General features: G+C 38.9%; 2 protein-coding genes across 2 annotated transcripts; one reads left to right on the top strand and one right to left on the bottom strand.

Moving 5' to 3' along the window:
- Nucleotides 1-128: 128 nt before the first annotated feature.
- LOC122668731 lies at nt 129-19139 on the bottom strand. Its single transcript, XM_043865267.1, has 3 exons — nt 19108-19139; nt 12539-12551; nt 129-777 (listed from the first exon to the last, which is right to left on the bottom strand). The coding sequence occupies exon 3, from the start codon at nt 771-773 to the stop codon at nt 129-131; it is 645 nt and encodes a 214-aa protein (XP_043721202.1). The 5' UTR covers nt 774-777; nt 12539-12551; nt 19108-19139.
- A 1025-nt stretch (nt 19140-20164) lies between these two features.
- LOC122669237 (protein IQ-domain 26-like) lies at nt 20165-22014 on the top strand. Its single transcript, XM_043865950.1, has 3 exons — nt 20165-20588; nt 20817-21023; nt 21121-22014. Exons 1-3 carry the CDS (start codon nt 20178-20180, stop codon nt 21802-21804), a joined length of 1302 nt encoding a protein of 433 aa, XP_043721885.1. The 5' UTR covers nt 20165-20177; the 3' UTR covers nt 21805-22014.
- Nucleotides 22015-27894: the final 5880 nt, after the last annotated feature.

Below are 27894 nucleotides of genomic sequence, written 5' to 3'. Positions count from 1 at the left end.
ATAAATTCACATCAAACATTTCCAACGAACTATGACATCAGAAACAAAGAACAAAAGAGACTGAAGCGAAAGCCTAACAACGCAGAATCTAAATCGCAACTCGAAGCTCCGACGTTTCTTTTGTTTTTTTAAGGTTTTTTCTCGGCCATCCTATTTTGTAGCCTCAGGTTGTTATAGAACTTCTGAATGAACTCCTCAGCCGCCTTGTCGACGTGGCTATCGTCGTCAGAATTCGTTAACGGAAACGGAGAGTCCGTTATCCTCAACTGCCTCACCATTGGACTCTTTCCGAACCCAGGAAACGATGACGGTATAGGAGACGCCTCCGTTATATCATGGACGTTCAACATCTCCAGCACTTTTTGCATCGCATTGACGGCCGTTAAGTCGTCGTCGTCGGTGGCCGTCGGGTGCATACATGAGAAGTAATGGTGAGACTGAGAGTGGTTCTGAGAAGCCTTACGTTTGCTGATGTGGAAGGGGAAGTAAGAAGACGAAGAGGAAGGGTTGGCGGGGCTGTTGCTGCAACTAAACTCGTACTCATGAGGTGCGACGAAGGAGAGATTCGAATCTTGCGATCCGCAGTTGGAGTTGGAGTGGTGGTGGAACATAAGGTTACCGATTGCCTTCCCTGCGATCTTGCCACGTTTCATCATCAGGTGAAGCTCCATCATCACTTTGCGCTTCGAGATTCCTTTCCTCATCATGAAGAACACTATGTGTACATAGTTCCATAGGTTCTTCGTTACTGTTGCAGGTGGATTCGGTTCCATCTCTTCTTCTTCTTCTTCTTCTTCTTCTTCTTCTTTTGGTATACTTTGTTGTTCTGATGGATCGAGAAAGGTTAAGATGAGAGAGAGAGAGAGAGAGAGAGAGAGAGAGAGATATTTTGCAAAGCAGATTTTGGTTGCTTGGATGGAGAGGGGTGAGGGGGTTATAAAGGAATGGAATAAAGGGCTTCAAGGGAATGAATATTCAATTTTATTAAATTACTTAGTGAGGGCTGGAAAGTAAAGGTAGTGGGGTTTTTTGGAGGGGGTGGAGCTTTTTTGGGGTTTCTTATTAATTTCTTTGGCCGATTATTGTGTTACTAGAAGCTCCTTCTGTTTTGTAATTCAGATTGTCTACGGTGCAGCTGTCCGTAGTAGCCTGTGCAGCATAGATTGGATCGTACGCGTAATGATCGTTTTACTTTTGCTTAGGTAAAGCGTTTGGGCAGAAGTAAGGCGGTCTTTGAGCGTGCAGCTCAGTTTGCGCCACTCAGGCCACTACGGGCAGCATACTGTAGAGGATTTGGATCCTTTGTTTTGGATATATATATATCAATGGTTTTTCGTTTATCAATTGTAAGCTCTAATGATTTAGAGATATTTTCGACTCAAAAAAAAAAAAAAAAAAAAACTGATTTAGAGATATTGTTTACAAAAAATTATTTAAAGATATTTACATCTTTTTGTGACACAAGAAGGTTATTTAATCGTGTGGATATCAGAAAACCTCCAATGTGTTAATCATGTTGCTGTGCATCTTCCGTCTTTACCAAATTGGTCTCATCCATAGTTTTAAAAACAGACCGGGTTTCAAAACCCCAAAGTGGGCCACTCCAATTCTTTGGAACAAAAAAAAAAGCTGTCCCGCTGGGTGGTTCCTGAGCCTAGACTTGGGAAAGGCAAAATGATAGTATTACCCCTGAAATGAAAAATCCTACTTTTATTAAATGCCCCAAGCTCTCATTGGCCCACCTAATGCAGGGGTTACGCAGCCAGGTAGCGACCCCATTCCATAAAACTATTTGCAGGGCAAGACCGATGTTTAAAATCGGATTTAGACATGGTTGTTGAATGGGTTCGATTGAAATAGAACACATCCATGGTTGGATTATGCCAAAAATAGGTGCATATATAAATCACATTCAACTTACTAGTTGTTTACACCCTAAAATTACAAATTGACCGATAAAAGCAGATCGACCACATTTAAACCTTGAACGGTCGGTCTGCAGAGCAGATCTTCTGCAAAGGGAGAACATGGATAGAACCAGAACATTTATAACCGTGAAGCACCCACCATCAAACCACTTCCAAAGTGGCAGTCACTCCAAGAAGACGTGATTCCTAAACGGTTCTAAAACCGTTAAAGCAGTTGCAGCTAGGCACACGTAATGGAGACTCTATTCTCACAAGTATAAAAGTCAAGATCGCAAAAGAGGAAGGGATCTCTTGATCAATCAACAAACCTGCAACTTAATTTATCTTTTATTTTGCTTTCTGCATTCACATTTCCTAGTGTAATTCTCCTCTCCTTCTTGATCCTTGTGATCATTCCCTCTCTCTCTCTCTCTATCAAGTTCTTCTTTGATTTCTTATAATGGTGGTATGTCCTTTGTGTATACCCAAATCAAGATTAATTGAAGTTCTCGATTTCCTATGTCACTATCAATTGCTCTATGATTATCTTTTTTTCTTCTATTGCAATTTGATCTTTAATTTCAAGTCCTTCGAGCAATCAAGGTAAGAGAGTGATTCACATAGCCTAATAGAAGTCAGAAGTGCAAACTTCTACCACATTGAGCCTTGAAGACTCTGGCACGCCCGCGCTCTCCATTAATACTGTTTCATGGTAGACCGATCCTACGGTTAACCTGTTGTTTGAGCGATTCGAAAAAAGAGCCAAACAATTTTTGGCACGCCCGGTGGGACACTCTGATTGAGACGTTATGGCGAAGAAGGTTATTTAACTAGCAGGTAAGCGAGCGGCAAGACGAGTTCCCTCACAAGACCAGGATGTTGAATCGCAACTTGATGTCCAGTTTAGAGCATATGCAGATATACACCCGAGCAAGTGGCTACTATTATGCATAATTTAATGCAATCTATGATGCATAGCATGTATCAGCTGACGCAGCGTTACCCGCCTCTAACGAATCTCAAAATCATTAGTTAGAGAAAATGATGGCTTTAGTGCGAGCCTAGGTTGGGTTGCATCCATTTCAGTTTGAACTTCGCGATAAGGCGCCTAGTGTTATACCCCATCCGGGTCAACCCATGGTTGAGAAGGACAAAGAAAGCATACTCGGCACACAGGGTCAAGCTCTATATGAACCCTCCAAATTTGCATGCAGGGCCATCTCAGTCAATAGACCGTATGGCTGGCGAGCAAGTTGTGGGGACAACTGCTACAATAAGGAGAGTGGGACGAAATCAGTCCCAGAATCAGAACAAAGGGAAAGGAATCCTTATAAGTGATGGCAAAGACCCTAAAGATGATTTTGTCATGCTCGATGACGGGCAAATCAAAACAGCAATCATCAAAGGAGGTTATGATGAAGGAAGCCGTGTTGAGGTCGAAGTTAATTTTTGAGCGAGGGACATGACCCTAGCGCTGCTACTTTAGAAGCGGCCATTTGCCTTTACCTGATGAAGATAAAGAAGATTTTGAAGAGAAAAACTTCCCCGTCAATTCGATCACAATGGATATCTTGGGCATTCGCTAACCGATGCCTCTTAGGAGGTCAAAGCAAAAGATAGACCGAAGGATGAGCCCTAAAGCAAACCTCTAGCAAAGTCAGGGGCATTTCCAGAAGGGAACAAATGAGAACATAAAAAGTTGTTCGTTCGATCGAGAGGCAGCATGCTCGAAAGATTCGGGCATAGCTTGGCCACCAAGTTAGCTTGACCCATTTAATTATGTGTTCACTCTGTTGCCAACATATGACGAAAGAGGTTACAGTTTGTGTTGACTGAGAAGTAGCTGTATTTTCTTTTCATTTTGATCAATGAAGGAATTATCTTACATAAATGATTATAAGGATGCCGCCTTTTCGGACATGTGTGCTATGACCGAATGATAAGAGTATTTTATTATGCAATTCGAGCAACTTGACAAATATTACCACTGAGACAGTGATTATTACATGACAAAAGAAACTATCAAGATTAGAGCATTATCAAATATTCACTCATGATAAAGAGATAACCACGCCCTTCCCAGGGCACTTTCAATTTTGGCTAGTTCTACTTTGGCCCACCTAATTTTGCTTTCTCAATTAGGAGAGGAAGGAAACATCTCGCATAAAACAACTCCACTTTCATAAGCTTCTTTGTAAGCCTCTGACATCATGATTGAATTGGCTGCTTTCGCTGTTTCTATAGCCCTTTTTTTTTCTCCATCATGGTACCTCCCGCGATCATATAAAAAACTAGCTAGTTCTCATTTTTTTTTATCTCTTCATCCAAGGTAGCCAGTTGAGCATCATATAAAATCCTACTATCACAACAGTAATCAATGACTGATCAGAACTTTTTCACCTTCTCCAAAAGTTGCTTCTCCCGATTGATGGCTTCTGTGGCTTGGTCTAATATCCCAAGGCCAGTAGGAAGTTTAATGGCCATCGACTAAACCATATCTTGCAATCTTTAAAGAGAGGTTTTGAAGGCTGAAGGGACATCAGGACACGTTCTGATCGTCTTAAGAACTGTCTGCAAGTCGGTCATTTTTCCTTGTTTCACAAGTTCTTGAGCTGACATACCTTCAATCGAATGAACAAACTCCAATGCTTTCTCTGTAGTGGGAGAACTTAGTTTCAGAAAGGATAGAGGAAATTTGGGTATAATCACCCACGTCATCAAATCATCCAGGAGGGCCATCATCTCATTCAAAGTGAAAATCGACTGAGAAGAAGGAGTCACCAGTAATTTTCTAGAGAGTTGTTCTCTAACAATAATTAAAAGCAAGAATAAAATATGTACCCTTGAAGGTTTTTCGACTTCTTCGTCACCAAAAAAATCAGTACTGGAGACCGGACTCTTCGATGATGACCCCCTACTGAGGGGTATGGGGCCTGCGTCTGTCTTTGGTGATAGGGACTTGACCGGTATGTTGGCTGACGTTTCACCATGCCCATAGGAAAATGACATGTCACCAGTGCATTGAGTCTCTGCTTCAGGACGAGGGGAAGCTTGACCAAAATGGCTTGGCGAGAATGTTGTAGATTGGTCAGCAACTGTCACTTGTTGATGTAGTGCAAGTCACTTGGAAGAACGAGTTACCCTCAAGCTTTGAGTCCTTGGAACCCCTTCTTGTGATGCAATAGTGTCAATTTTGGCCTTTTTCGTAGGAGGAGAGTCATGGGCAAACGTTGTAACAAGCACATCTTAGACACAAAAAAGGGGGTAAGAGATTGAGTTTGATGATATACCTTTGATATTCTCTGAAGACGGCTGCCACAGTACTAAGGCCAATGGTGCAGGATGCAACCTAGCCGGCTCAGAGGATGAAGCCAGGGCGGTCACAGAAAGAGGAGGCGCTTGAATTTGTGAATAATAGCCCAACCACCACGGCACAAACTCCATCGTCACCCACGGCTTGGGATGAAAATCTTGAGACTGAAAGTGAATCAGGCCTACTAGTTTGGCGTAATCACCAACATGCAATTTCTCGCGATCACTGAACACTTGTCGGCCTAGGAGACCATCTGTCAATGTTGATCCCGGGAAGCTAGGGATAGCTTGACCTAGGTCAAACTAACGAGTGCAAAATTGTGGGTTATAAGGTTCAACACCACACTTGTTGTTCCCTGATCGTTCAAAGGTAATTCCGTGATGAAGATCACGGGCAACCAAAAATCGAACCCGCAATTCTTGGTCAGAAGGATGGTTTAGAAGGCCAGAAAAGAGTCCTTCTGGGACATTGTCAATCGAATGAAAAGGGATGAACAACTTTGGGCACGTGTAACAGGTAAACTACGAAAATAGAAAAAGTATTCGCCCAATGACTTGAGGAGCGCCTCACCCAAGAATTTGTAAATGGCTACCGGGAAACTGTTGACCTAATGGCATTGTTGTCATTGTTAGCCACTTGGTGGACAGCAGTGGTGTAAGGAGTGTGCTTCGCTTATTTGCAAGTTGGGAATAGAACATCATGTTAGCCTCAAAGTTAATAAATAAAGTAAGTCTCCATGGCATGTGAGCTTCCAATGAGAAGACAAAAAGCATGACCTAGAAAGCATTACTTCTAATTTGTTTGTTATCTCAAGATTTTTACTTCTCTAATCCTTGTTGCTTATTATCCTATTTCCGTTGTTTGTAAGTTTAGAGAGCTTCTCTCTCTGATACCAAGATTGTCACACCCCAAACCACCCCTAGGAGGATTGAGCAAGTGACCCGGATGTCAAACCACATCCACTACATCTCCAAGATCTAGAAGCTAACATCACTCACAAACACACACAACATTTACAATAATGAATTGTAAAATCAGAGTGCAACAGAAACTAAAGATTTCTACAGTATAGAGACACAAGCTACATTGTTCAAGTGTAGCTCATAAGCCAACAGATCTCTAGGTTACAATCATGACATTTTTTAAGTTTTACATCAGAGTTGTAAAGTAAGCAAAAGATGCATCTATAAGCTTTACAAAAAGGAATGCCATCAGACTATCCACAAAAAGAATGCTTCAAGGAACATCAAAATAAGGACAGCCCTCGATCAGATCTCCACTCCCAGCTCTACTCTATGCACCCCCATCAGAGAGATCACCTCCGTCGGGGTCCAAACCAAGAAAGTCACAATCACCAACACCATCCTGTCCGAAATGATTCTCCCACTCAGGGAGACATCCACCTGAAAAATCATCTAAAAGAAAATATTTTCCGAGGGATGAGCTCCACTGAGCCCCGCAAGTAAATAATAAATCATGCATGCAGATGCAACACAACATCATAAATCTATATGCTTGGATTCAATTTTATTACTCTAGTCCACCTAACAATACAACTAAGTCAATAGGCAACAATCTCTGTGGCTTCACTTTCTCACTTTGGTTGCAGCCTCAATCATTACGAATGGAACCCGTGCTGGGATTAGGAACACCAACTCCCTTCCTTGGCAGACCTCGAGATAACCATGACAACCTATCCCGGATTCTATAACTCCTCGATTTTCAGGAGATCATGATCACCCAACACATACATCCTTGTTGGTAAGGGCTGTAGCATAAGGGTATGTTTAACCTAACCATATGATCTACATAGTAAGTATGAGTTGCGTGGTGTCAACCATATCCCATTCTACGGGCTACTACACTCCCTATTTCCAAGTATGAAGTATATAGTGTTCCTTAGCCCATACTACGGCTCACCATACCATTCATTTCCAAGCCAACTACGATATCTAGTCTAGTAGTTCAATATCATGCATTTCATTATAATGCAACATTTCAATCATAACATAATCATCATCCGCATTTATATCATTGATTTCATAATTTCAAAGCAATTGAAAAGAAATAAAAACATTTAATTATCTTTACAGTGTTTAGCAGCATTACATCTACAAGAATGCTTCATCTCCAATCACCCTGGCTATGATCCACTTGTTCGAAGGACTACCGGTCCTTAAAGGCACTCCGATACGCGTCGTCGGATAAATTGTTATAGCCTAAGGTTAATTAAATCAAAAGAAAACATTAATAAGTGTTTAAATGGATATGGAGTCCAGGGGTACCCTTGGTTTAGGTTTTAAACCAAGGCCAGACTCAATTCTGAAAAAACAGCAGCAGTGGTCAATCCAATCGAGTTGTGGGGATTGACCAGTAGTGCTGACAGCAACAAAACTAAAAAGGATTTATGGAACTGATCATGGCTTCACACCATAGGGTCTTTAGGTGAGGTTCTAAAGATTTCCTCATAGTTTGGTCAAGTTTTTAATCAAGGATCAGTACTGGTTGATCCAATCAGCCCGAGTGAATCAACCAGTCACCCAAAGGTAGCAACAAGGCATGGTTTCCTATTTGGTTTACATAAATGGCCTCCCATATGATGTTTCAGGCCCTGGGGTTGATTAGGTTTAGATCTGGTTCAAGTTTCTGGTAGTGGTTGATTGATATTGGTCCATCCAATCGACCAGTGACTGTACAACTCGAGAAATCTGAAAGTTTTCATTGTATAAGCTTGATTCTACTGATCTATGGCTAATAAGGATGATCAAGGAGCACAGGTAGGTTACTTCTATGGCAAACATCATATTCCAAAGGAAAAAATCAAACATGCATGGGGGGTTTTGGGATCTATGGCCCACATGGCCAACATGCATTGGTTAAAACACATGAATCTGCAGAAAATAGTTAGAGAGAAGTTTCAGTAACTCAAACATAGTACTGCTATATACATATGGTCATGGGCTTGCCATGCAATCAAGGAAAGGCATGTCCTACCACCATAAAACACATTCGAAGCTTACTATGGGCATGAGGATCGATCATCAAAGCCTGGGAATAATGGTTACAGAATATATATACCATGAGGAAGATAGATGAAAGGTCACAGAGGCTAGATTCATACATGCATGGAGGAATCCTAGCTCCAAAGTCAGTAATTCATGAGAATATCACATATAGGCATGATGGATCATAGTTGTATGACAAGATTTAGAGGCTGATCATGCTTAGAGCTTAAGAACAGCATAGAAAACTAAGAAAAACTATCTAAGAGTCGAATTACCTTAACGATTCTTAAGCACAAAGGAAGATTCAAGCTCCTCCTCTTCTTCTCTTCTCTTTCTCTCCTTCTCCTCTCAACGAAATGAACAAGGGTGTAAATAGAGGCTTAGGATGGTTTATATAGGCACTAGCCTTAAGGCTTGTTTGTCTAGGGTCTTTTAAATGAGAAACTCATTCTATAGCCTATTCAAATGCACATAGGCCTATAAGTGGGTCCCACATGTTATATTGCTAGGGCAATATTTCCACGGGGTCAATTTAGGTGTAGGGAGATGATTCGGGGTGCGAGATACTGGGCCCCACACACCAGGAGTGGAATTTACACATGATAGCATCACTGGTCAATTAGAGTGGTCGATCCAATCGACTAGTAGGAATGGACCAGTAGGTGAATTCCTGTTGTCCATGCATTTAGGCACAACAGAGGCTTATGCCATTGTTTAGGCACTTGTCAAACATGATTATCAAGCTAGTAACAGTGTTCAAACGTTTAGAATCCTAGTTCAATTAAAGTAAAGGATTTACCTTAGGTTGTACATCAATTGATGCACTAAACAACTACATGGGGTTGGTGTTTGCCTCCAGATTGGTAAGTATGATGTCATCACTGGACGTCCTTCTTGAATGATCACCCGATCAATGCACCACAAGTTGCTAGTGGGCATGACCTTGGATTCTCCGAGATCCGGACCTACATTCAGAGTTCGAGTACAGATATAGCTGTTTACGAGATTTTTTTTTGTTAGAAAAATAAGCCTTCATAATGTTTTGGTGAATGAATGCTCTTTCTGCCTCTTCTTCTGTAAGCGAATCTCTTTCAAAATCTAATTTTTTATGTTAAAAAAAATCTTCAAATTCACATTTTAAATCCATCTTGATGGATCAAGCAGAAAGTATGTTATTATCTAGTGCAGTTTCTTGCTATATTATTCTGAATTATTTTTCTTAACTGGTATACTTCATAGGGTAATTCATTAATCAATAAACTTTGTCCCACTGTAATTTGCTTTTCTCTTGCATTATATTTTGTTTTGACCTTTGAGACATGCTTCTGGTAGAGTTACATTCTTTTTCTATCGTTTCAAGTTGTCTGCTGAAATTGTTTGATGTTTCATTCGTTTGGGTAGCCCATGGTTTAGTTTATCAATGATATCTATACTCTTATAGTTCACGCATTATTTATGTGGATTCTGTTTTAGTTGTGGGTCTAAGTTTTCGATGTTTAGGAAGAAATTTTCCTTCCCAGACTTATTGTTGTCTGGTTTTGTTTCTACTCCTCTATCATCCCAGTTAGCTTTATATTTCAATTTTTCTAAAGGGAATTACATTGTTAGGGGCATTGATGGATAGTCATTGTTGCTACCCCAACATTGGGTGGCAGTATTATCTTGATTTGCATGTTTCTTGTTGATTTTCTCTTGAGCTTGATCACAAAGTCCTCCACCCCGTCCTCTTTATAGGAAGAATCAGTTTCAGACAATGAAAATTTCACTTTCGAAGAGCTAATGAATGAGGATGAAGTAATCCAAGAATGCAAAGCTCTAAACAGTCGTCTCATAAACTTGTAATGTATCTTGCCTGATTTAGTTTTGTATTTCCAAGGCAGCAACTATATTTCTTTCTTTTTTCTTTTTCCCTTGTTCTAATAAATCTTCAACCTATTGGATGTATCTTCTTACTTTTTTTCCATTTTTGTTTTTTTGCTATTGAATTAACACTATTTTGCTGAGCTAGATAGATTTCTCATTGTTGCTGTAATTTCAATTCAAAAGCATAATAATGAAGTCTATATGCTTGTTTATACTTTATTCATTTTTTACTTTATTTCTGACAAATAAGTTGATTGAAATTATTATCATATAATTCATTTCATTTGTTTGCGAGATAGAGCTCAGGTGGAGCAATTGCTGCACTATATTATAGAAGATGCTCTAGAGTGTGCTGAAAGCAAGCGTGCTTTCAAGTACACCACTCTGATTTGATGATCAAAACTCAGTTTTATTTGTTGAAACCATCCAAAGTAGACTTTTCTTACTTATTGCTTCATTATTTTTATAATAGGTTTCCTTTTATCATCTGGGAGATTGATGTCATTCTCTATACCTTGGAGGAAGAGGTTGTTTCTTATACATTATGTTCACATCCCCTTTCTATTATGGAAATTGTCTTGGATTGAGTTCTTCGAAGTTTTGTGACTTTGTGATTGCAGCTAATGAACTTAATTTTCTCCTTCTTGGAGCCAAATAATACTTTGCATTATTTAGTGATGCTAAAAGCGGACCCCACTAAGTTGGGATAAGACTGAGTTTGTTGTCGTTGTTGTATTTAGTGATGCTAAACTGAAGGTCTTTTTATAACACTCATTTGAGTCAAGAGTCTGTAGTTCTGTGCAAGTTGCTGAAGTTGTTTTTATTGTTTTCTTTTTAAATATATTGATCAAGACCTAATTGTCCCTTCTTTGTCTACACATCTACCTTCTCTCTCTCCCTGCCTCCACATCTAAGCCATGAAATGGGGAATGCTGTATTGGTTTTGGGTTGTGGAACAGTTGAAGAGTTATATCTGAACTTGGAAGTTTGTTGGCTCTACATAGACATGGAGACACTGCAAATGATTCATATAATTGTATTGTTTCGTGGGCATACAAACCGAATACAATCTAATTCTAAGACTCATAAATTTGTAGAATTTCAGAACCTCTAGCTGTTGAGCTTTAATTTTGTACTAGTGCCAAGATAGTGCGGGTTTATTGCTACAATTTTCTTTTGGATTTGAAAGTCCTGAACATGGAGACTGTAAATTTTTTTAAGATTTTGTTTCTTTGTGGACTTTCAACAGAGGAGAAGCTAATTTTGGATTCGTTGAGACATTTGCAAGATTTCAGAGAATTTCACTCATGGAGTTATTATATCTATACTTCTAGCACTTGTTTTTCTACTTCTTAATCTTCATTTTTTTTTTAACATTTTCTTCTTTGTCCACTACCTGAAGTTCCCTGATTCTAGGATCGATGGCAAGCAAAGTTCATTAAATTTGTGGGTCATTGATTTCTCACATTAGATGTTCGATGTTTTTCCTCTGAAAGCTTTATACCTTTCAGTAATGCTTTTTACTTCACATTTTACATCTTGAAAACAAACACCGGAAAATTTTCAACAGGTGAAATTTTCCATGTAAAATATAAATCCAAGAAATACAAAAAATCAAGGGAACTTGTATAAAGTGAAGCTAAAGAGGACTGTCACAGAGTTGCTATCCAATTGTTTTGGGTTTTTGTCTTTTCAGGAATAAGTTAATGCTATCAAATGGGATCCAATTGGAACATTGTTGGGTTATCGCTCCTATGATTTCACTGCAAAGGTGACTTCTGGTTCCTTCTCAAGCATTCAATGGATTCCCTAGGGCCTTATATTCCTATTTGTTCAATGGAAATATTTTCATGGTCTGGAATTTGACTTCTTCTGTAATGTAAATTCGACGCAGATATGGAGTATAAAGCAGGACAGTTATGTACATGATATAAGGGAGCATGTCAAGGTTCTCACGAGCTTTTCCCTTTTTGATTTTATGATTTTATTTCTATCCAAATAACAATCATAAACATAGGGTCCAATTTTTGTTGTCACTTGTAAAAATAGATCCATGAGGTACCCTTTCTCTCCCTTTTGCATTGGAGTGCATTTTTTTTGAACTATGTCTTGTTCCTCATTTTTTCCCTACAAATATTTTGATAATAAGGCATAGCCAGCACCAATTTGAATATTTGTTTGGAGATAGTTCTCTTTGCTATCACAACAACAGATTCATGAGGTACCCTCTTTCTCACTTTTTCTTTCTCTCCCTTTTGAATCCAAGCTATTCTCTTTATTTGTTCTGTTTGAAGAAGGGTCTGATGCCTCTCTCTCTCTCCCCCTCAGCTTAGAGGATGCGAGCGAGAGCGCCCGTCGATCGCATAGAGAAATCAGGTCAGACCTAAATTGGATTTATTTCAACTGATGTAAATACTAATATTACTGGTAATTTGGGAAAATTAAAAAGAAAAGAGAAAAAAGGTAATGAAAATGATAGGCTATTTAAATAAGAAAAAAAGGCAAAATAGTAAAGTGAAAATGTATATTCCCTTTGGAATAGTCCAATGTACAAGGCATTCTCAGATGTGAATGGATAAATTGATACAACTTCTGTAACTATATTAACTTACATTATCAGAATGGGGGCGTTTCTTTATCTTTAGTTTGTGTTGTATCAAATAATTGAAGCTTTGTAGAAAAGTTAATTCTATTCAAAACAAAAGAGTTTAAGGTCCTTGCTTGTTTATATATGTATCATTGTGTCCATGTGTTTGGCCTTCTTTGAGGGAGAAGAGTTAATTTGTGTTTGTGCCTCTCATATATTGATTGGATTATTACATAAAGTTACAACTGGGAACTGATGTACGTAGTTTGGAATGGCAATGCCCATTTGGAGTTTAAGGCTTTAGACCTTCTTTTATTTGCTTAATTAGGATTCCAGATATTAGCGACAACTTTCCTGCCACAATTATTAGATTGCATATTTCAGTTGGTTTCGATTATTTTTCAATATTTCAATAAATATTTTTATTGATATGCTCTTGAAGCTTTGTTTTTATATAGCCTTTACTAGAAGTATGTGCTTTAATGTTTCTTACAGTTGTTTTGTGTTTGAGGCTAGAATAATATCCTTATAAACCACACATAAAACTCAAGTTAGTATCACTCTGATATTATCATCATAGTACACCTTCATAGTCATATTCATTTTTCATTATTCGCAATGAAAACCTAATCACCCATTTCATTTTAAATATCACAAAATATACCATAAATTGGAGATCGAGGATTCCAAGGTAAACCCACTCACCATATTGGGCAATTGACAAACTGCCCCATTGAAGGTTCTGGGGTATCCGGTAACCCCCTTGCCATTTGGAAACAAAAGGCCAAAAAAAAGTACGTATTATTACTCTTGTATAAAACCAAGATCACATCCCCATTAGACCCCACAGTCTAAAACAATCAATTTCCCAAAACAGAGATGTACCAATCTCGCCGGTGGCTACCGGGTTCCACACCGGGCTCGCCGGTACAGATTCCAGATGCATTCTACCTAGTTGCTCTATTTTAATTCTACAAGTTCCATTCTTCCGGACTCGCCGGAATGTCTATTGGACTCACCGAACATATCTGTCGGAGATCCGGTAGAAACAGCTCGAGACTGGGATTTTTGGGGTTTTCTCAAGGGGCTTTCACTCCCAACCTCCATGTTTGACTCCCCAACACCTCCTAGGGCCAAATCTACCATAATGCCACATTTTGGTTTTTTTCTATGTGGATTGAGTCAAGACAACTCAAATCCATCCTCCAATCCCACATTTAGACCTATTATTAGGGTTTCAAACATCAAACCATAAGCTTGAATCCCCAATCCTTCCACGTTTCTTTCGAAACCAACACAATACACGTGTGCATTGGGTCCCAAAATACCCTTTGCAAGTCTCAAACCCAAGCCCATGCATGTGTGAACGAAACCAAATGGAAAAAGAGTGATTTACCTCTCGGGTGAGTTGAAAACTCCCAAGTCCGGGTGTAACGGCGGTCTTCCTAGCCACTTTCCAATGTCGCCCATTCCGAGTTCCTCTTGATAGGTCTTCCATGCTTGACCGGTGGAGGCCTTCCTCCCCTCTTTTCTTCTCTTTTTCTTTCTCTCTCTCCTCTCTGATTCTTTCTTTTATTTTTTGGGTAATAAGAAATATCATTGCAAAGATGGGCAAGCATTACACGAGGCATCCTGGTGACAAAGGTCCAGTAGCCAAGGATTGGAATTTGGCTAATCTATCCTGCTTACCAAGGATGTGACCTTCCTGGCTAGAGAATTAGCGACATTGTTCGCTTCTCTAGGGATCCAACTGACGTTTACAGTGGTGATATCCTCTATAACATTAACCGCACAGGACCTTTCTCTCCTCTCTCATTCTTTCCAAGTGATGTGAATAGTGTTTTCATTTAGTTCTATTTAAGGTCTTATATAGACCATCCTTCGGACCCAGCCGGTCCAACCATGGGTCTGGCCTATGGTTTAAGTGAACCCAGCCAAACCCAATATCATCTCTCACATGGTCTAAGGTCAATCCGGTCATTTCACTGTTCATCATAAAATTCAATTAATATTATTTGTTTAAATTCTTTCATTCAATATATCACTATTCACCCTAAATTATAAAATTACCCCTTTTCATATAAATTTTAAAAACTCAAAATTTTAGGTTATTACATCCGGCCCTCTCCCTTTATAAAAATTTTATCTTCAAAATTTGCGAGAACACCTACAAATACAATACCAAGCAGTATTTATATATGACACATAAACCGGATCTTTATCCCCTCAATTTGCCTGCCCATCAATTTCCTCAATTCCCTCTAATAGAGGGACAGAAATGACCACCCTAACCCTACCCGAATACACTGCCCGAATGGGGTCCACCTCCCTCTATTAGAGGGAATTGAGGAAATTAACGGACAAAAAAATTGAGGTGATATTTTTCCCACACAAACCTCAGGACACAGTCTTATTGATTGGATCACACCTACCCAGTTCTTGGTACTCCAATGCTTCACCGTGTAGTTAGGTTGCTCCCAATCTCACCGGAGGGCCTTTTGGAACTTCTCTCTTTCATTCTTACAATTATCAACATTTCCACATCACTATTATATTCACAAGATTCTTATTACGTTACATTCACATATTTCCTTAGTTTAGCATCATTAAGTCAAATACACCGTTTACACTATCAAACTGACTACAACATCATCATCCATCCTTTCGTTTCAAACATGACCCACATAATACCATCATCCATCATAACAACTAAAATTCCATTCCACAAACCTCAAGGGGTTAGTGCAGCTAGCTTGGACTGGATATTGCCTCAGGAAGCGACGTCTCATGATCAAATCTTTGCCGCTGAGGTTCACTAGGGCCCATAAGCTCCCGGTTCGTGCCGTGGGGGTCATGTACGAGCCTAGGGGGGATTTAGTCGGCCTAAAGTCGGATAGCCCTCCTATCGGACCTTTATCCCCTGAGGTTCGCTGACCGGTACGGTTGTGCGGTTCCTCTCATAAGGGAGGGCTGAAATGCTGAAATGACCATTCCACCCCCTGACCGAACACATTGCTAGGGTGGGGTCCACACCCTTTTATTAGAGGCACTAGGGAACTGTATCGGGCAGGGGAACCGCAAGTGATAAAAATTCTCCTCCTATCTCCAAAAAAAAAAATTCCATTCCACATATTCTATCCAACCATGAATCTCAATCCTACAAACTAGAGTATATAAGATAAAGCAAAATTGGAGGAGTTAGGAAGGTATGCCTCCTACTCTTACCAATTTCAAATCAGCAGATCAGACAGATTTAAGATCTGTCTTTGTAGTTCATCAAACTGACCGTTGGTATCCAGAACCTATGGGCCTGGGTGGTTGGCCCTATTCCAGGGAAGGCCTACGAGTTGTGTTGGGAGATTTTCCTATGGTGCCAGTAGCGGCGGAGACAGACTTTCTCCCTATTGTGGTTGGCCAGAATCCAGAGGGAGGATCCTGTCGGAGGAGACTTCGGGGGGAGTCTCCGATGCCTAAGTTTTTTCAACAACAGCAATAAGAACTGGTAGAATAAGAGTGCAAAGAATAACCAATAGTGAATTCGAGTTATATTTACCTGTGAAATTTACCACATATTTATACTTGTAGTAGGGCGATCATGAGAGTCGCGTTAAGGAAGGGGTCCTCAAAAGAAAGTTGGTTCTTTGCGAGAGAGAGAAAGATTAAAAGGTAGATTTCTAATGAAAGTCTTCTTAGCATAAGTTTCTCGGATTAGCCATCAAGTTTGCTTTATATTTGGAAAGGGCTTTGAATGGAAAGGCCTTAATAATGTGTACGATTTGGATGGGCTGCGGATCTTTCATGGGCCAGAAGACGAGTCTGGGCCTTTGGGAATCCTTTGCGACGTGCGGGTTTCTTATGACACGAGTTTGATGCGTATTGGCGGACGATAATTATGCATATCACCTACTATGGGTTTCTTAGTTGAGTTGTGTAAAAAGGGCTGAAAGGTACCAGATTTGATATTGTAGGATGTTATCTTCATGAGGTTGTAATTTCCTTCCCAATTTATTTGCTTTAGCCCGTTATTCTTACTTAAATTAAATGTTGAACCTAAATACCTAGAGCATGTATGATTGTACGAACTGAGGGAAATCGAAAACAAAAACCAAATAATATTGAATCGAATTGATTTGATTTTGAGGTCATGAAAATTATTTGGTTTCGGTTCATACATATTGTATTTTGAACCCATGGATTTAGTGCACATTATCAGATCGAGTATTGATCACCTTTAAAACCGATACAATATCGATATGGATCAGCACAGTCGCATAGATCGACCCATATTGAACAAGTTTACCTTTGATTTTTCTGAAAAATGGGATTTTTTTTTATTTATTGTTTTACTCTTGTTCCATACTGTTTCACCGATACAGTATCGGGATCGGTGGACTGATAGCTCAAACCATACTTAACCAAACTGAACCGATTGACATCCAGATGAAATCGATTCTCATGTCCCAATTGGTGTGGTGTGAGCATGGTTCTAAGTATCGGTATCGTATTGCCTGTATCGGGTGATATGTATCGGTTTTGCAGCTATCCGATCCCGATACCAGGCCGATCCTGGACCGTTTTCACGGATCATTTATGGCATCAGGTAGTCTCGCCGGTATCGCCCGTGCAGCCTATCCCCTAAAGTGCATTAATAAACTTTTAAGTTCTGAAATGATTATCAGATTTCTCACATCAATCTCAATCACACATTCAAGTTTTCAAAAATCCTAATGAAGTGACTCTTGGCCAATGGGGGCAATGACACTTATATAAATAGGCATTTTTTTTTTTAATAATTTCTAAAGAAAAATTTGAAGCATTTTCTTATTTTTCTCCTCCATGGAGTGTGTTTCTATGAGTTTGTGAATTGTGACTTTCTTCATTCAATAATTTTTTTTTTAAAAAAATTTGTCTCTCAAAATCAAATACATGGTTTGAGATATTGGTATCGTATTTGCAAATGATCGATCCTGATATCATGTCAATATCGTATCAGTGATACGGTATGTACAAGAGGTAAAATGGTAAAAAAAAAAAAAAAAAAACTTTGTTAAAGGAGAATCATGGGCAAATTTGTCTAATACGGTCAATCCTTACCAATACCAATTTGATACCGTATCGATTTTTAAGTTGATCGATATCTGTTCAAATACCGTGCACTAAAATCACGATCAAATAGCAAACAGAGAACAAGGTAGTTGAACGTTAGATCTACATTTTTGTGATTTTGTTGATTGTTCCCTCCCATCCTAATCTAGCAAGATACAAGTCTAATTATCAAAAAATCTTAAAAATAGTATCATTTTGCATAATTCTTCACATCCAACTATCGATCAAGTCGGTTAACCTTTTGGGATTGGTGTGTGTGATTAGTATGATTATACTTACATAAAATAAAAAAAAAAACAAAAAAAAAAAAAACTATCAAGTAAGGTGATTGAATGACTGGAATTTATGGATATTTCTCCTCTTTAGTTGATTTTTCCATAAGGTTAAAACTGAAAATTACAAGTAATTTTCATGATAAATTTTGAATTTTATGATTTTAATTGTACAAAATATGAAATTTAACGGGATATAGCACTATTAAATATTAATACATATATCAAGTGATTGTTTGCAATTATCATACAAAAGTAATTGATTTTATAATTTTTTTTAGATAAATATTACTATTTTTTATTTATGAAATTTTTTAGAATTTTTTGTTATTTATTTATTTAGCCGATATCGGATACCAAAAAGATATGCTGACTCAGCATTTTGATCGATATCAATCTGATATGGATGATACCGATCCGATACCGTATTGTTTTCCGGATTACCGATACCCGTTCCGATGCCGTGGAGTGGAACCATATGTGTGGGAGATTCCCCCACTGACATGTGGGGGACTGACTATGGACTATTCCGCCATTGTGATATCAGTCTTCCGTTCGTACCGGCGGGAATTTCAAGTTTCAAAACTCACAAATAGTACAAACAAAAATTATTGTTACAGTAGATTTCGTGCGTTTTCCCAATTTCACTCCAGCGTCAACCCCCTCTATCATTAGTTATTTTAGTTCAGATCTGACCGTATTCAGACTGTCCGATTGGTACCTAAAATTAGGATTTAGATTCCTCTGAACAACTGTGTGGGCCCTTTTTAGGGACTAATGGACAGAGGTAGAGTTGGAATGTACTTGAATGACTTAGCTGGATGTATACATCAGCCATCCCATCGCATAGTGATTCGATTCGAGAGATCTTTTTGTTAGGAATTACCGTAGAAATTTACCACTGGATCATCGTCATTAAAATAATATATTTCCCAATGACGGTGATGACGGCAGCCATCGTCAACACTACAGTGAAACGTACAACATAGACGGAGCCAGCTACGGATTCCATCCATGATCCATTCTCAAAATTACAATATTATCCCTATTAGAGATATAAGAGGAGAGAGAGAGAGAGAGATAGAGAGAGAGAGAGAGAAGTATGAAACCCAATCATCAAAATGCAGTTAAAAGATCTCTGGAAGAGCAGAAAGAAACGGGATCAAAACCAACAAGAGAAGAAAGAAGTTGCAGGCTTCGGTAAATTATTTGCTACACAGTGAAGAAGAAAAATCTCTAATTAGTGGTTGGGCTTTAATGGCGAAGCAGAGAAGGGGCAGACAGAGAGCTTTTACAAATTTGAAACTGAGACGCATTTCTCTATTTGTTCTCTCTGTTTTAGTAAATGTAATCCAGCAAAAAGGCAAAAAGAAAAATTGGAGGATAAAAGGGTAATTTGAGTCTCACTTTTTGGTTTTTATATAGGGTAAAGCGAGAAAGTTAGACTGAGAGAGAAAGATCAGTTGAGAGAGAAAGAGAATAGAATAAAGATGGTGAAACGACTAACGAGGGAAGCATAAAAAACTGAAGAGATTCACGAGAGTGTCAGCGGCTGAGAAAGTTGAGGTATATTTCTTTTTTAGAGGACACGTTGCTCCAGAAAGTTAGAATTAAAAAGGTTAGCAGTGAGGGAATTCTGTGAGAAAGAGAGAGAGAGAGGTGGTTTTTTTGTTTTTGTTTTTGTTTTTGTTTTTGAGGTAGCTTTCCTAGTTTCTGATTGGAGGAGAATGGTGAAAATTTCGAGTTATTTTTGAATTTGAGAAGGTAAGAACTTGGTCTTTCTGTAATGGGTTTCTTCTGCAATGTACATACATATCTGTTTTAATTTGTTTTTCGAGCTTTTTATTTTGCAAAATCTCTGCATCTTTCTGTGATATCCTTTTGTCTTGTAATGTAAGTTCCCTTCACGAGGCGGTGACAGCCGACAGTTTCCCATATTCTTCTTTTTTCTCTCATTTACAATCCTAATCTTTATATTTTAAGCTTTTACTGCATCAGTTCCCTTATTCCCTATTGCAAGTTTGAAAAATGGAGGAAAGCTCCTAATAAGAACTCGATTTTGGTCCGTTTCTCCTTCTCATTTTCTCTCCTTATCGAGTTATCATCTTTTCGCTCTGTAGGAAAATGGGAAGAGCGACGAGATGGTTCAGGAACCTGTTGGGGATGAAGAAAGAGAAGGAACAGAAGGAGATCTCTAACAACGGTGACCATAAAGATAAGAAAAGGTGGAGTTTTGGCAAGTCGGGAAGAGATTCTAGTGTGGCCGGTCAGATCCCAGCAAGTATTCCGGCGAACATACCTGGAGCGGAGGTTGCTTGGGTGAGATCTTATTACAATGAAACCGAGAGAGAACAGAACAAGCACGCAATTGCAGTGGCTGCGGCCACGGCTGCAGCAGCTGACGCTGCCGTTGCCGCTGCACAAGCGGCGGTCGCTGTGGTGAGACTTACTAGCCAGGGTAGAGGGACTATGTTTGGTGGTGGACGGGAGAAATGGGCTGCAGTGAAGATTCAGACTGTCTTCAGGGGATATTTGGTAAGTGGGTTTTTGATTTTTTCGCCTTTAAACTTAAAAAGGGCTAGAACTGAGGCGAATTTAAATTCTTCTGCTACTCCATTCTTTTATTTCGTTCTTTGAAATCCTGGTTTGCTTGAGGGTCGATGGGTGCTTGTAGATATGTCTGCACAGAGAATTAGCAGGGTTTACCTTCAGATTCACATTCACCTTCTCTGCTTGTTACTTAATTTGTTGTGTTTGTTGCAGGCCAAGAAGGCCCGTCGAGCTTTAAAAGGGCTGGTGAAGTTACAAGCTCATGTTAGAGGTTACCTTGTGCGGAAGCAAGCAGCTGCAACTCTTCAGAGTATGCAAGCTCTTATAAGAGCCCAAGCGACTGTTCGGTCGCAGAGAGCTCGTAGTTCTCTCTACAATGACCACAGGTTTCAACCAGAACTCCGACCTCGTAAATCCATTGTAAGTTTCAAATTTTTTTTTTTTTACATATAAAATCCATTAGATTGTTTTTTCACAAACAAATTAAAATTGTTTCTCTTTGAATTAAAACTTTCAGGAAAGATTCGATGAAACAAGAAGCGAGCACACGGCATCAATCCACAGTAGAAGGCTATCGGCATCATTGGAGAGTGCCATTAACAACTTGGATGAAAGCCCAAAAATTGTAGAAATGGATACTTGCAGGCCAAGGTCAAGATCTCGTAGAACTAACGCATCAATGTGGGATTCTGGTGAAGACCCTTCTTACCAAACGATATCATCTCCTCTGCCATGTCAAATTCCAGGTCGTCTCTCCATACCTGAGGGCCGAAACTACCAAGATTTCGATTGGGTTTTAACGGGAGATGAATGTAGGTTTTCCACAGCACAGAGCACTCCTCGTTTTGCAAATTCAGGTGGATCGAATGCACCGGTGACGCCTGCTAAGAGTGTGTGCGCAGATAGCTTCTTCAGGAGTTACTCCAATTTCCCCAATTACATGGCGAACACACAATCGTTCAGGGCCAAAGTGAGGTCTTACAGTGCCCCGAAACAGAGACCAGAACCAGGTCCGAAGAAGAAGCTATCTCTGAATGAGATGGTTGAATCGAGGGCTAGTTTAAGTGGAGTTCGAATGCAGAGGTCTTCTTCTCAGGTTCAAGATCCTTTCCATTTTAAGAACTCAGTAATAGGTAGGCTTGACAAGTCTGTTGAATTTGTAAGAGATTCAGAGAGGGAGTACTTGCAGAGGAGATGGTAGAGAAGAAATGGTAGAGTAGATGATTAGAACACGAAAATGTGTGTTTGTAAAGAGGAAATTAAAAATGTTCTCAAACATGATTGCATCCAATTGTGAATTTGTGAGGAGTGATGATTTTTTAGTTGAAATCAATGTTTTTTTTTTCGTATATGTTTAATGGAAATGAAACGAAGAATCAAGCACAAAATTGCCATTATACTTTGTTCATTACTGCAATTTTAATTTTTGCTCTTTCTTTGCTTCGTCCCTCTGGTAAATCTGAATAATGAGAATTTCTTTTGGGGGAAAAGATGGACATTGTTGGCTCTCAATACTAATCTCATCTGCAATGGACAGCAAACTGATGTGGCTCACGTGCTGGGCATAGTGTGGTACATACCATTATTGTTGGGTCCATCATCCGATTTAATAAGCAAAAAACAAAACAGTGATTAGAGATGAACCTTTACAAAATATAATATTTGGGAAAAGATTGGGTATGCTAGTGGTTTACTATGCTAGAAAATATACCTATCTCCCATCTCTCTCCCACGATGTCTTGTCAAAAAATGATGAGTAAAACCATTGTGATTTTTTTTTTTTTTTTTTGATGGTTAAAAGACAGGATATAATATTAGAAATTCGAAACATATACAGTGTTCTTAAGTTGACCATACTTAGCAAGATTCCTAGCTAGAGCTATACAAAAAGAGTCTCTTTAGAGCAAAAACATATATCTTGGGCTTCATCAAATGTAGTTCAAGTCTTTTATGAACTATGGTTTTGGGATTCAAATCCTCTCCAATTCTCCAAAGGTGGAGTGCGGTGCAGTTTGGGGTGGAGAAGTCGACACTTGACCTAGTTTTTTTGTTTTTCTCGAGCTTAGCACTGTTTGATGTCGCGCCTGTCAGGTGTCAATCTTTCCACCCTGAATTGCACTGCATTGAACTTTTAGCCCCCGTTTGTTTAGAGGGGTAGGTGGGGTGGGATTGTTGGGAAGATGGGACACACATGTTGGTAAGGATTATTGAGGTGAAAATGCTGAGATAAAATTACTTTTCCCCAAAGGTGAGATTTTGAAGTACCACATGACAAATCATTTAATGATGTTTTATGAGTTTTTGTAAGTTCAACGCCCTAGGATAACCAAAAAAGATTTGAGTGGGAATTTGAAGTGCCACGCCAGTATTTTTCCACCCTACCTAAGTCTCTTCTAAATTAGCGGAATAGTTTGCAAGGGGTGGCAAAGTTGTGGTAAAATGTTGGCATGGCAATGCAACAATCCCACCCCAGGCTATTTGTTTGCAAGGGGGTGGGAATGCTGAGATAATGTTGGGAACATAATCATTACCATTGTCTACTGACATGGCATTGCAAATCCCATAATTTTCCCACCCCTTGGCTTTACAAAGTCCCATGAAATACGTGGGATTTTACAACTTTCCCATGGAATGCTACAGTAATCCATCAACTCTTTACTGAGGATGTCAACGGATATTCGAAAATTTGTATTCGATCCGCATTCATATCCGTCTAGAGAATCCGAATCTATCCGAAAACTTACCGGATACGAATATGATAATCCCCCTATCCGATCGATTATTATCCGATTCGTTTAGCAATCAATGATAATAAAATGTCAAAAATACATAAATCTGTCGGTCTATTGTTTTAAGTTACCTTATTGGATTTTGTTATCTTATTTTTATAATTTTATAAGTTAAGATAATGTGATTCTTTTTTCTAGATTTTCTATTAGTTTATATATATTGTTTTATGCATTGTGATACATGGAATCACATATGTATTAAAATAAATACAAGATAAAATCAAAAGTGAAAAACCTAAGAAAATCAAAGACTAAGAAAAGTAGAAGAAAGGGTACTTGCTGAACTCTCAAGTCTCAACCCTAACTCTCATAAATAGTAATAAAAAAAAGCGGTAAAGATGTCAATGGATAGTTGAAAATTTGTATTCGATCCGAGTTCATATTCATTTAGGAGAATCTGTTTCATATCCATTTAGGAGAATCTGTATTCAAAAAACCACTATCCGAAAACTATCTGAATTCGTCCGAAAATCGATAAGATATTATCCGAATCCGTCCGAATATAATCGGATATGAATATGATAATGCCACTATCTGACCGAATTCGATCCGTTTACATCTCTACTCTTTACTTTTCCAAATACATGGGACCCACCCGTCAGTAATCCCACAACTCTCCCACCTCATAAACCCCTCTAAAGAAACCTGGCCTTAGGGAATTAGAGAGGATTATTTTTTTCCTTTCTTAAGGGCTGGTAGTCCTTTCTAGCACTGATATCAATATTAGGTACTTTATCTATACGCTAAAAGGTTCAAAGTTGTTTGAACGCGTGTATACACTAAATTGATCTCCATTAGGCACATAACAGATTTACTCCTGATTTTTACTTAAAATGATTTTTTTACCTTTGATCTATATCGATCCATCGGTACAGAATTTCTCCAGAACAAAATTTGCCCATGACCAATACCGATCCGATCTGGATCACTGGATGGTTCTGTCGATCCACTATCAATCCCTAAAACCATGAAAGAGAGGGTATCTAGGCACCCACCTCCACCAAAGTCGCAAGAACGGTTACTTTGCAAATATTTTTAGAAGATTAAGAATGGGAGGGAGATCCTCAACTATCGAGCTACCCGGCAGGACCGTGCTGTCAAGACACGGCGAGGCACGCAATGACTGTCTAACCCCTGTCCAAGCGTCTTGCCCGAGTGAGGGTAAGACGATCATTGCATGTCTCATCATATATTGACAGCACGATCCTGCGAGGCAACTCAGCAGTAGGGGATCTAAATTGGTTTAGATGTAGTTTTAGGTTTCGAATCGAATAAGGTAATGGTAAGGATTTGATTTGAAGCAAACAAATGCCTAACTTTTGGGGAGTAGAGGGCTAGACTAAAGGGAATTCGATGATGTTTTGTAAATATTCCAAAGCAAAAGGTTTTAATTAAAAAAATACTTTAATGGCTTACATTTCTATGCTCTTTGCTCTTACTCCAACCCAATCAAAAATCAAATCCTTGTAAAAGTGCACACCATGTTCCTCGTCTTTGCTTTTAGTGTTGGTATTTGGTGTTGGTGTTTGGTATTTGACTATTTGGTTTGACTAAATCATCATTCTCCCTCCTCTACTTCGAGGCTTCTACTCCAATTCTCCTGAGTGAGAGAGTGAGAGAGTGAGAGAGTGATTCTTCATCAAAAGAGAGAGAGAGAGAGAGAGAGATCAACTCCTCTTACTTGTGAGGTCTCTCTCTCATTTCTAAACAGGGATTGGGAGAGGTATATACCGTGAGGGTAGACCTTGTGCAATGGTAAGGTTGCTCGATTGTAACAAGTGATCATGGGTGCGAGTATTTTGGAACAGTAACATCCTAAAGCTGAGGTAAGATTACGTACATTATGACCCTTGCAGAGGCTCGTACACATGATGCACTGGGTTTTTATTTATTTATTTTATTGGTAGTGGTATGAGTCATCGGCAAAATCAATACCTTATGTATCCAACTTCACCAATCCAATACTAAAATAAAATCATCATTCCTATCCTATTGGTTGATTTAATATTGACCTCTCCTTGGATTTATGCCAGCACTTCGCACTCACCAATTCGATTTCGATTTTTTTTTTGTTTTAAAACCTTGATCATGGTTTTAGTGCACAGTATTAGAACAGGTATCAATAAACTCGGAAATCGATATGGTATCAGATCGTATCAGCACAGATCTGTTGTATCGGAAAAATTATCACTAAATTTCCTTTAAAAATTTATTTTTTAACCATTTTACCCCTTGTCTGTACCGTATCACCAATACAATATAGACACGGTATCAAGATTGGTCAATTGCAAAACCGATGCATATCGCCAGATACCGATCTCTCAAACCATGACATTTTTTGTTTTTTTTGATAAATCAAACCATGACATTGATCCATACCTAAAGGTTATTGCATCTTGCATTACTTTTGAACGAAATGACAAGAACAGCCTCGTGGGCCTATGATATGTGGCCTGACTGACCCTATGCGGCTATAACCAATCAAAAGTTTAAAACCGATTCATTAAAAAATCAGGGACTAATGACGTTCATGCACCAAAATTGCATCTTAATCCTTTCCTTCTCCTCCTAAGGCTGCACAATTCCTTCCTTTTACTTTGAAAGCTTTTTTTTAATTTTTATTTGAAAAAAAACAAAAAACAAAAAACAAAAAACTCTTCGTACGAGATAATGGGAAAGGGAATGGAGTGGGTTCCGGTGTGGGGCGTTCGGCCTAGGGGCTTTCCTTAGTACTTACGTTGAAAACTTTTAAGATATAAAACGAGGTTTAGAGATCATTGTTAATAATATTATAAGGGTGTTGTTATCTTCTTAATTAATTCAGTTTTAAGTTTTTAACAACTTAATTAACGAAAATCGAGGAGCTGTTTCCCTCTTACCTTATTATTTTTTAATTTCAAAGTTTGAATTTTGAATGCCATTCTTATCCTTTGATAATTTGATTTGAAAAGGGTGGAAAGTGGAAAGTAACGTTTCTTTGGTCAAATATTGCAAATTTAGTCAACTCTCTCTCTCTGTCTCTCTCTGTCTCTCTCTCAATCAAATGAAGCTTCTTCTACCTTTGCGTTTTGATTCGAAATTTCAGAGGCAGGAAGCAGAAAATATCGCTTGATCTGCTTTCGTTTGTCTTTGAGAAAAAAAAAAAAAAAAAAAACCAAAACAAAAAGCCAAATTGAAACTGTGATAGCTGAACATGCCTCTAAATAGATGCCCAATCAAAGGCTTGGAAGTATTGGCGGATTCAATATGGATTCCTAACTGATATCGGATCAATGTTACCAACTTACCATAGTTTTAGGGTGAAATAGTATAAAAACCGAAAGGTAAATGGCATCCAGGGTACCTACTGTTTTGACAAATTGTCGCTCAAGTATCGGACGTTTCACATATTGTGTTTGGGATCATGGTTCTAAGTATCGGTATTGTATCATTCGTATTGGGTGATACGTATCGATTTTGCAAGTAGCCGATCCTAATACTGACATACTATGCCGTTATCATATCGGTGACATGGTACGAACAAAAGGTTAAATGATTAAAATACTCATTTTAAAGGATATTTAGGGGTAATTTTGTTCGATACAGTCAATCCATTCCAATACCGTATCGGTATCATATTAGTTTTGCAAGTGACCAATACCTGATCCGATACCGTGTACTAGAACCATGTTTGGGATACCTTAAACAATTGAGATCTTCTACGGCGCACCTGCCCATAGCGGCCAGAGCGACGCACTGATGAGGCATGGTGCAATGATCGCTTTACCCCTACCCTAGCGCCTTGCCCGACCGGGAGTAAGGCGGTCATTGCACTTAGCCTCATTAGTGCGCTGCTCTAACTGTTATGGACAGGCATGCCGTAGAGGATCACGATCCTACCTTAAACCAGACTATAATTAAAGTGACTATTTAATTTTTTTTCTTTTTCCAATTTTCCCCTTTGTAAATAACTATTAATATAAAAACTTAAGGGGACCACATCACCATTGTTCGATACAGTCGATAATGTATCGGTATTAGTATCAGTTTTGGAACAGATCGATATTTGATCTGATACCGATACTGACACCGATACCGTGCACTAAATCTATACACACATATTCAATTTTGGTTGCCAGAAGCTTTGGGGTTCAAAACCGAATCATTTACCCGCTTAGACAATCCATATTTTTCACTTTAAAAAATCTGTTACCTTTTAATTGACTCGTACACCATGAGATCAGATCCATTTATATCAAGGGTTGAAACTACGTATGAGGTCGGAGAAATGTTGTGAGCCTCACATGCCCACAAAATTTGGGCCCATTGATCATTTGATATAGGGATATGTATATGTGGGAAGTAGTCTAGACTGGGAGGGTGACCTACGCCAACATTCTATTCTCATGTATCTATCTCACTCCTCAAAATAAGGGGGCAGATGTGTCTTTTCATATGGAGAAGAAAGAGACAGACTCATGGGAGTGCTGACGACGGCCACACTCTAAAACAAAAACAACAGA

Source organism: Telopea speciosissima, chromosome 7 (assembly GCF_018873765.1).
Source record: "Telopea speciosissima isolate NSW1024214 ecotype Mountain lineage chromosome 7, Tspe_v1, whole genome shotgun sequence".
NCBI classification, from domain to species: domain Eukaryota; kingdom Viridiplantae; phylum Streptophyta; class Magnoliopsida; order Proteales; family Proteaceae; genus Telopea; species Telopea speciosissima.
The sequence above is the reverse complement of the archived record's forward strand: the minus strand, read 5'-3'. Positions and strand labels throughout refer to the sequence as shown.

Excerpts from the sequence above, each read along its gene's own strand:
- LOC122668731 (XM_043865267.1), bottom strand. The coding sequence starts at position 773 with ATGGAACCGAATCCACCTGCAACAGTAACGAAGAACCTATGGAACTAT.
- LOC122669237 (XM_043865950.1), top strand. The coding sequence starts at position 20,178 with ATGGGAAGAGCGACGAGATGGTTCAGGAACCTGTTGGGGATGAAGAAA. Across the intron at positions 20,589-20,816 it reads CTGTCTTCAGGGGATATTTG|GCCAAGAAGGCCCGTCGAGC; the intron begins GTAAGTGGGTTT and ends TGTTTGTTGCAG. Across the intron at positions 21,024-21,120 it reads TCCGACCTCGTAAATCCATT|GAAAGATTCGATGAAACAAG; the intron begins GTAAGTTTCAAA and ends TAAAACTTTCAG.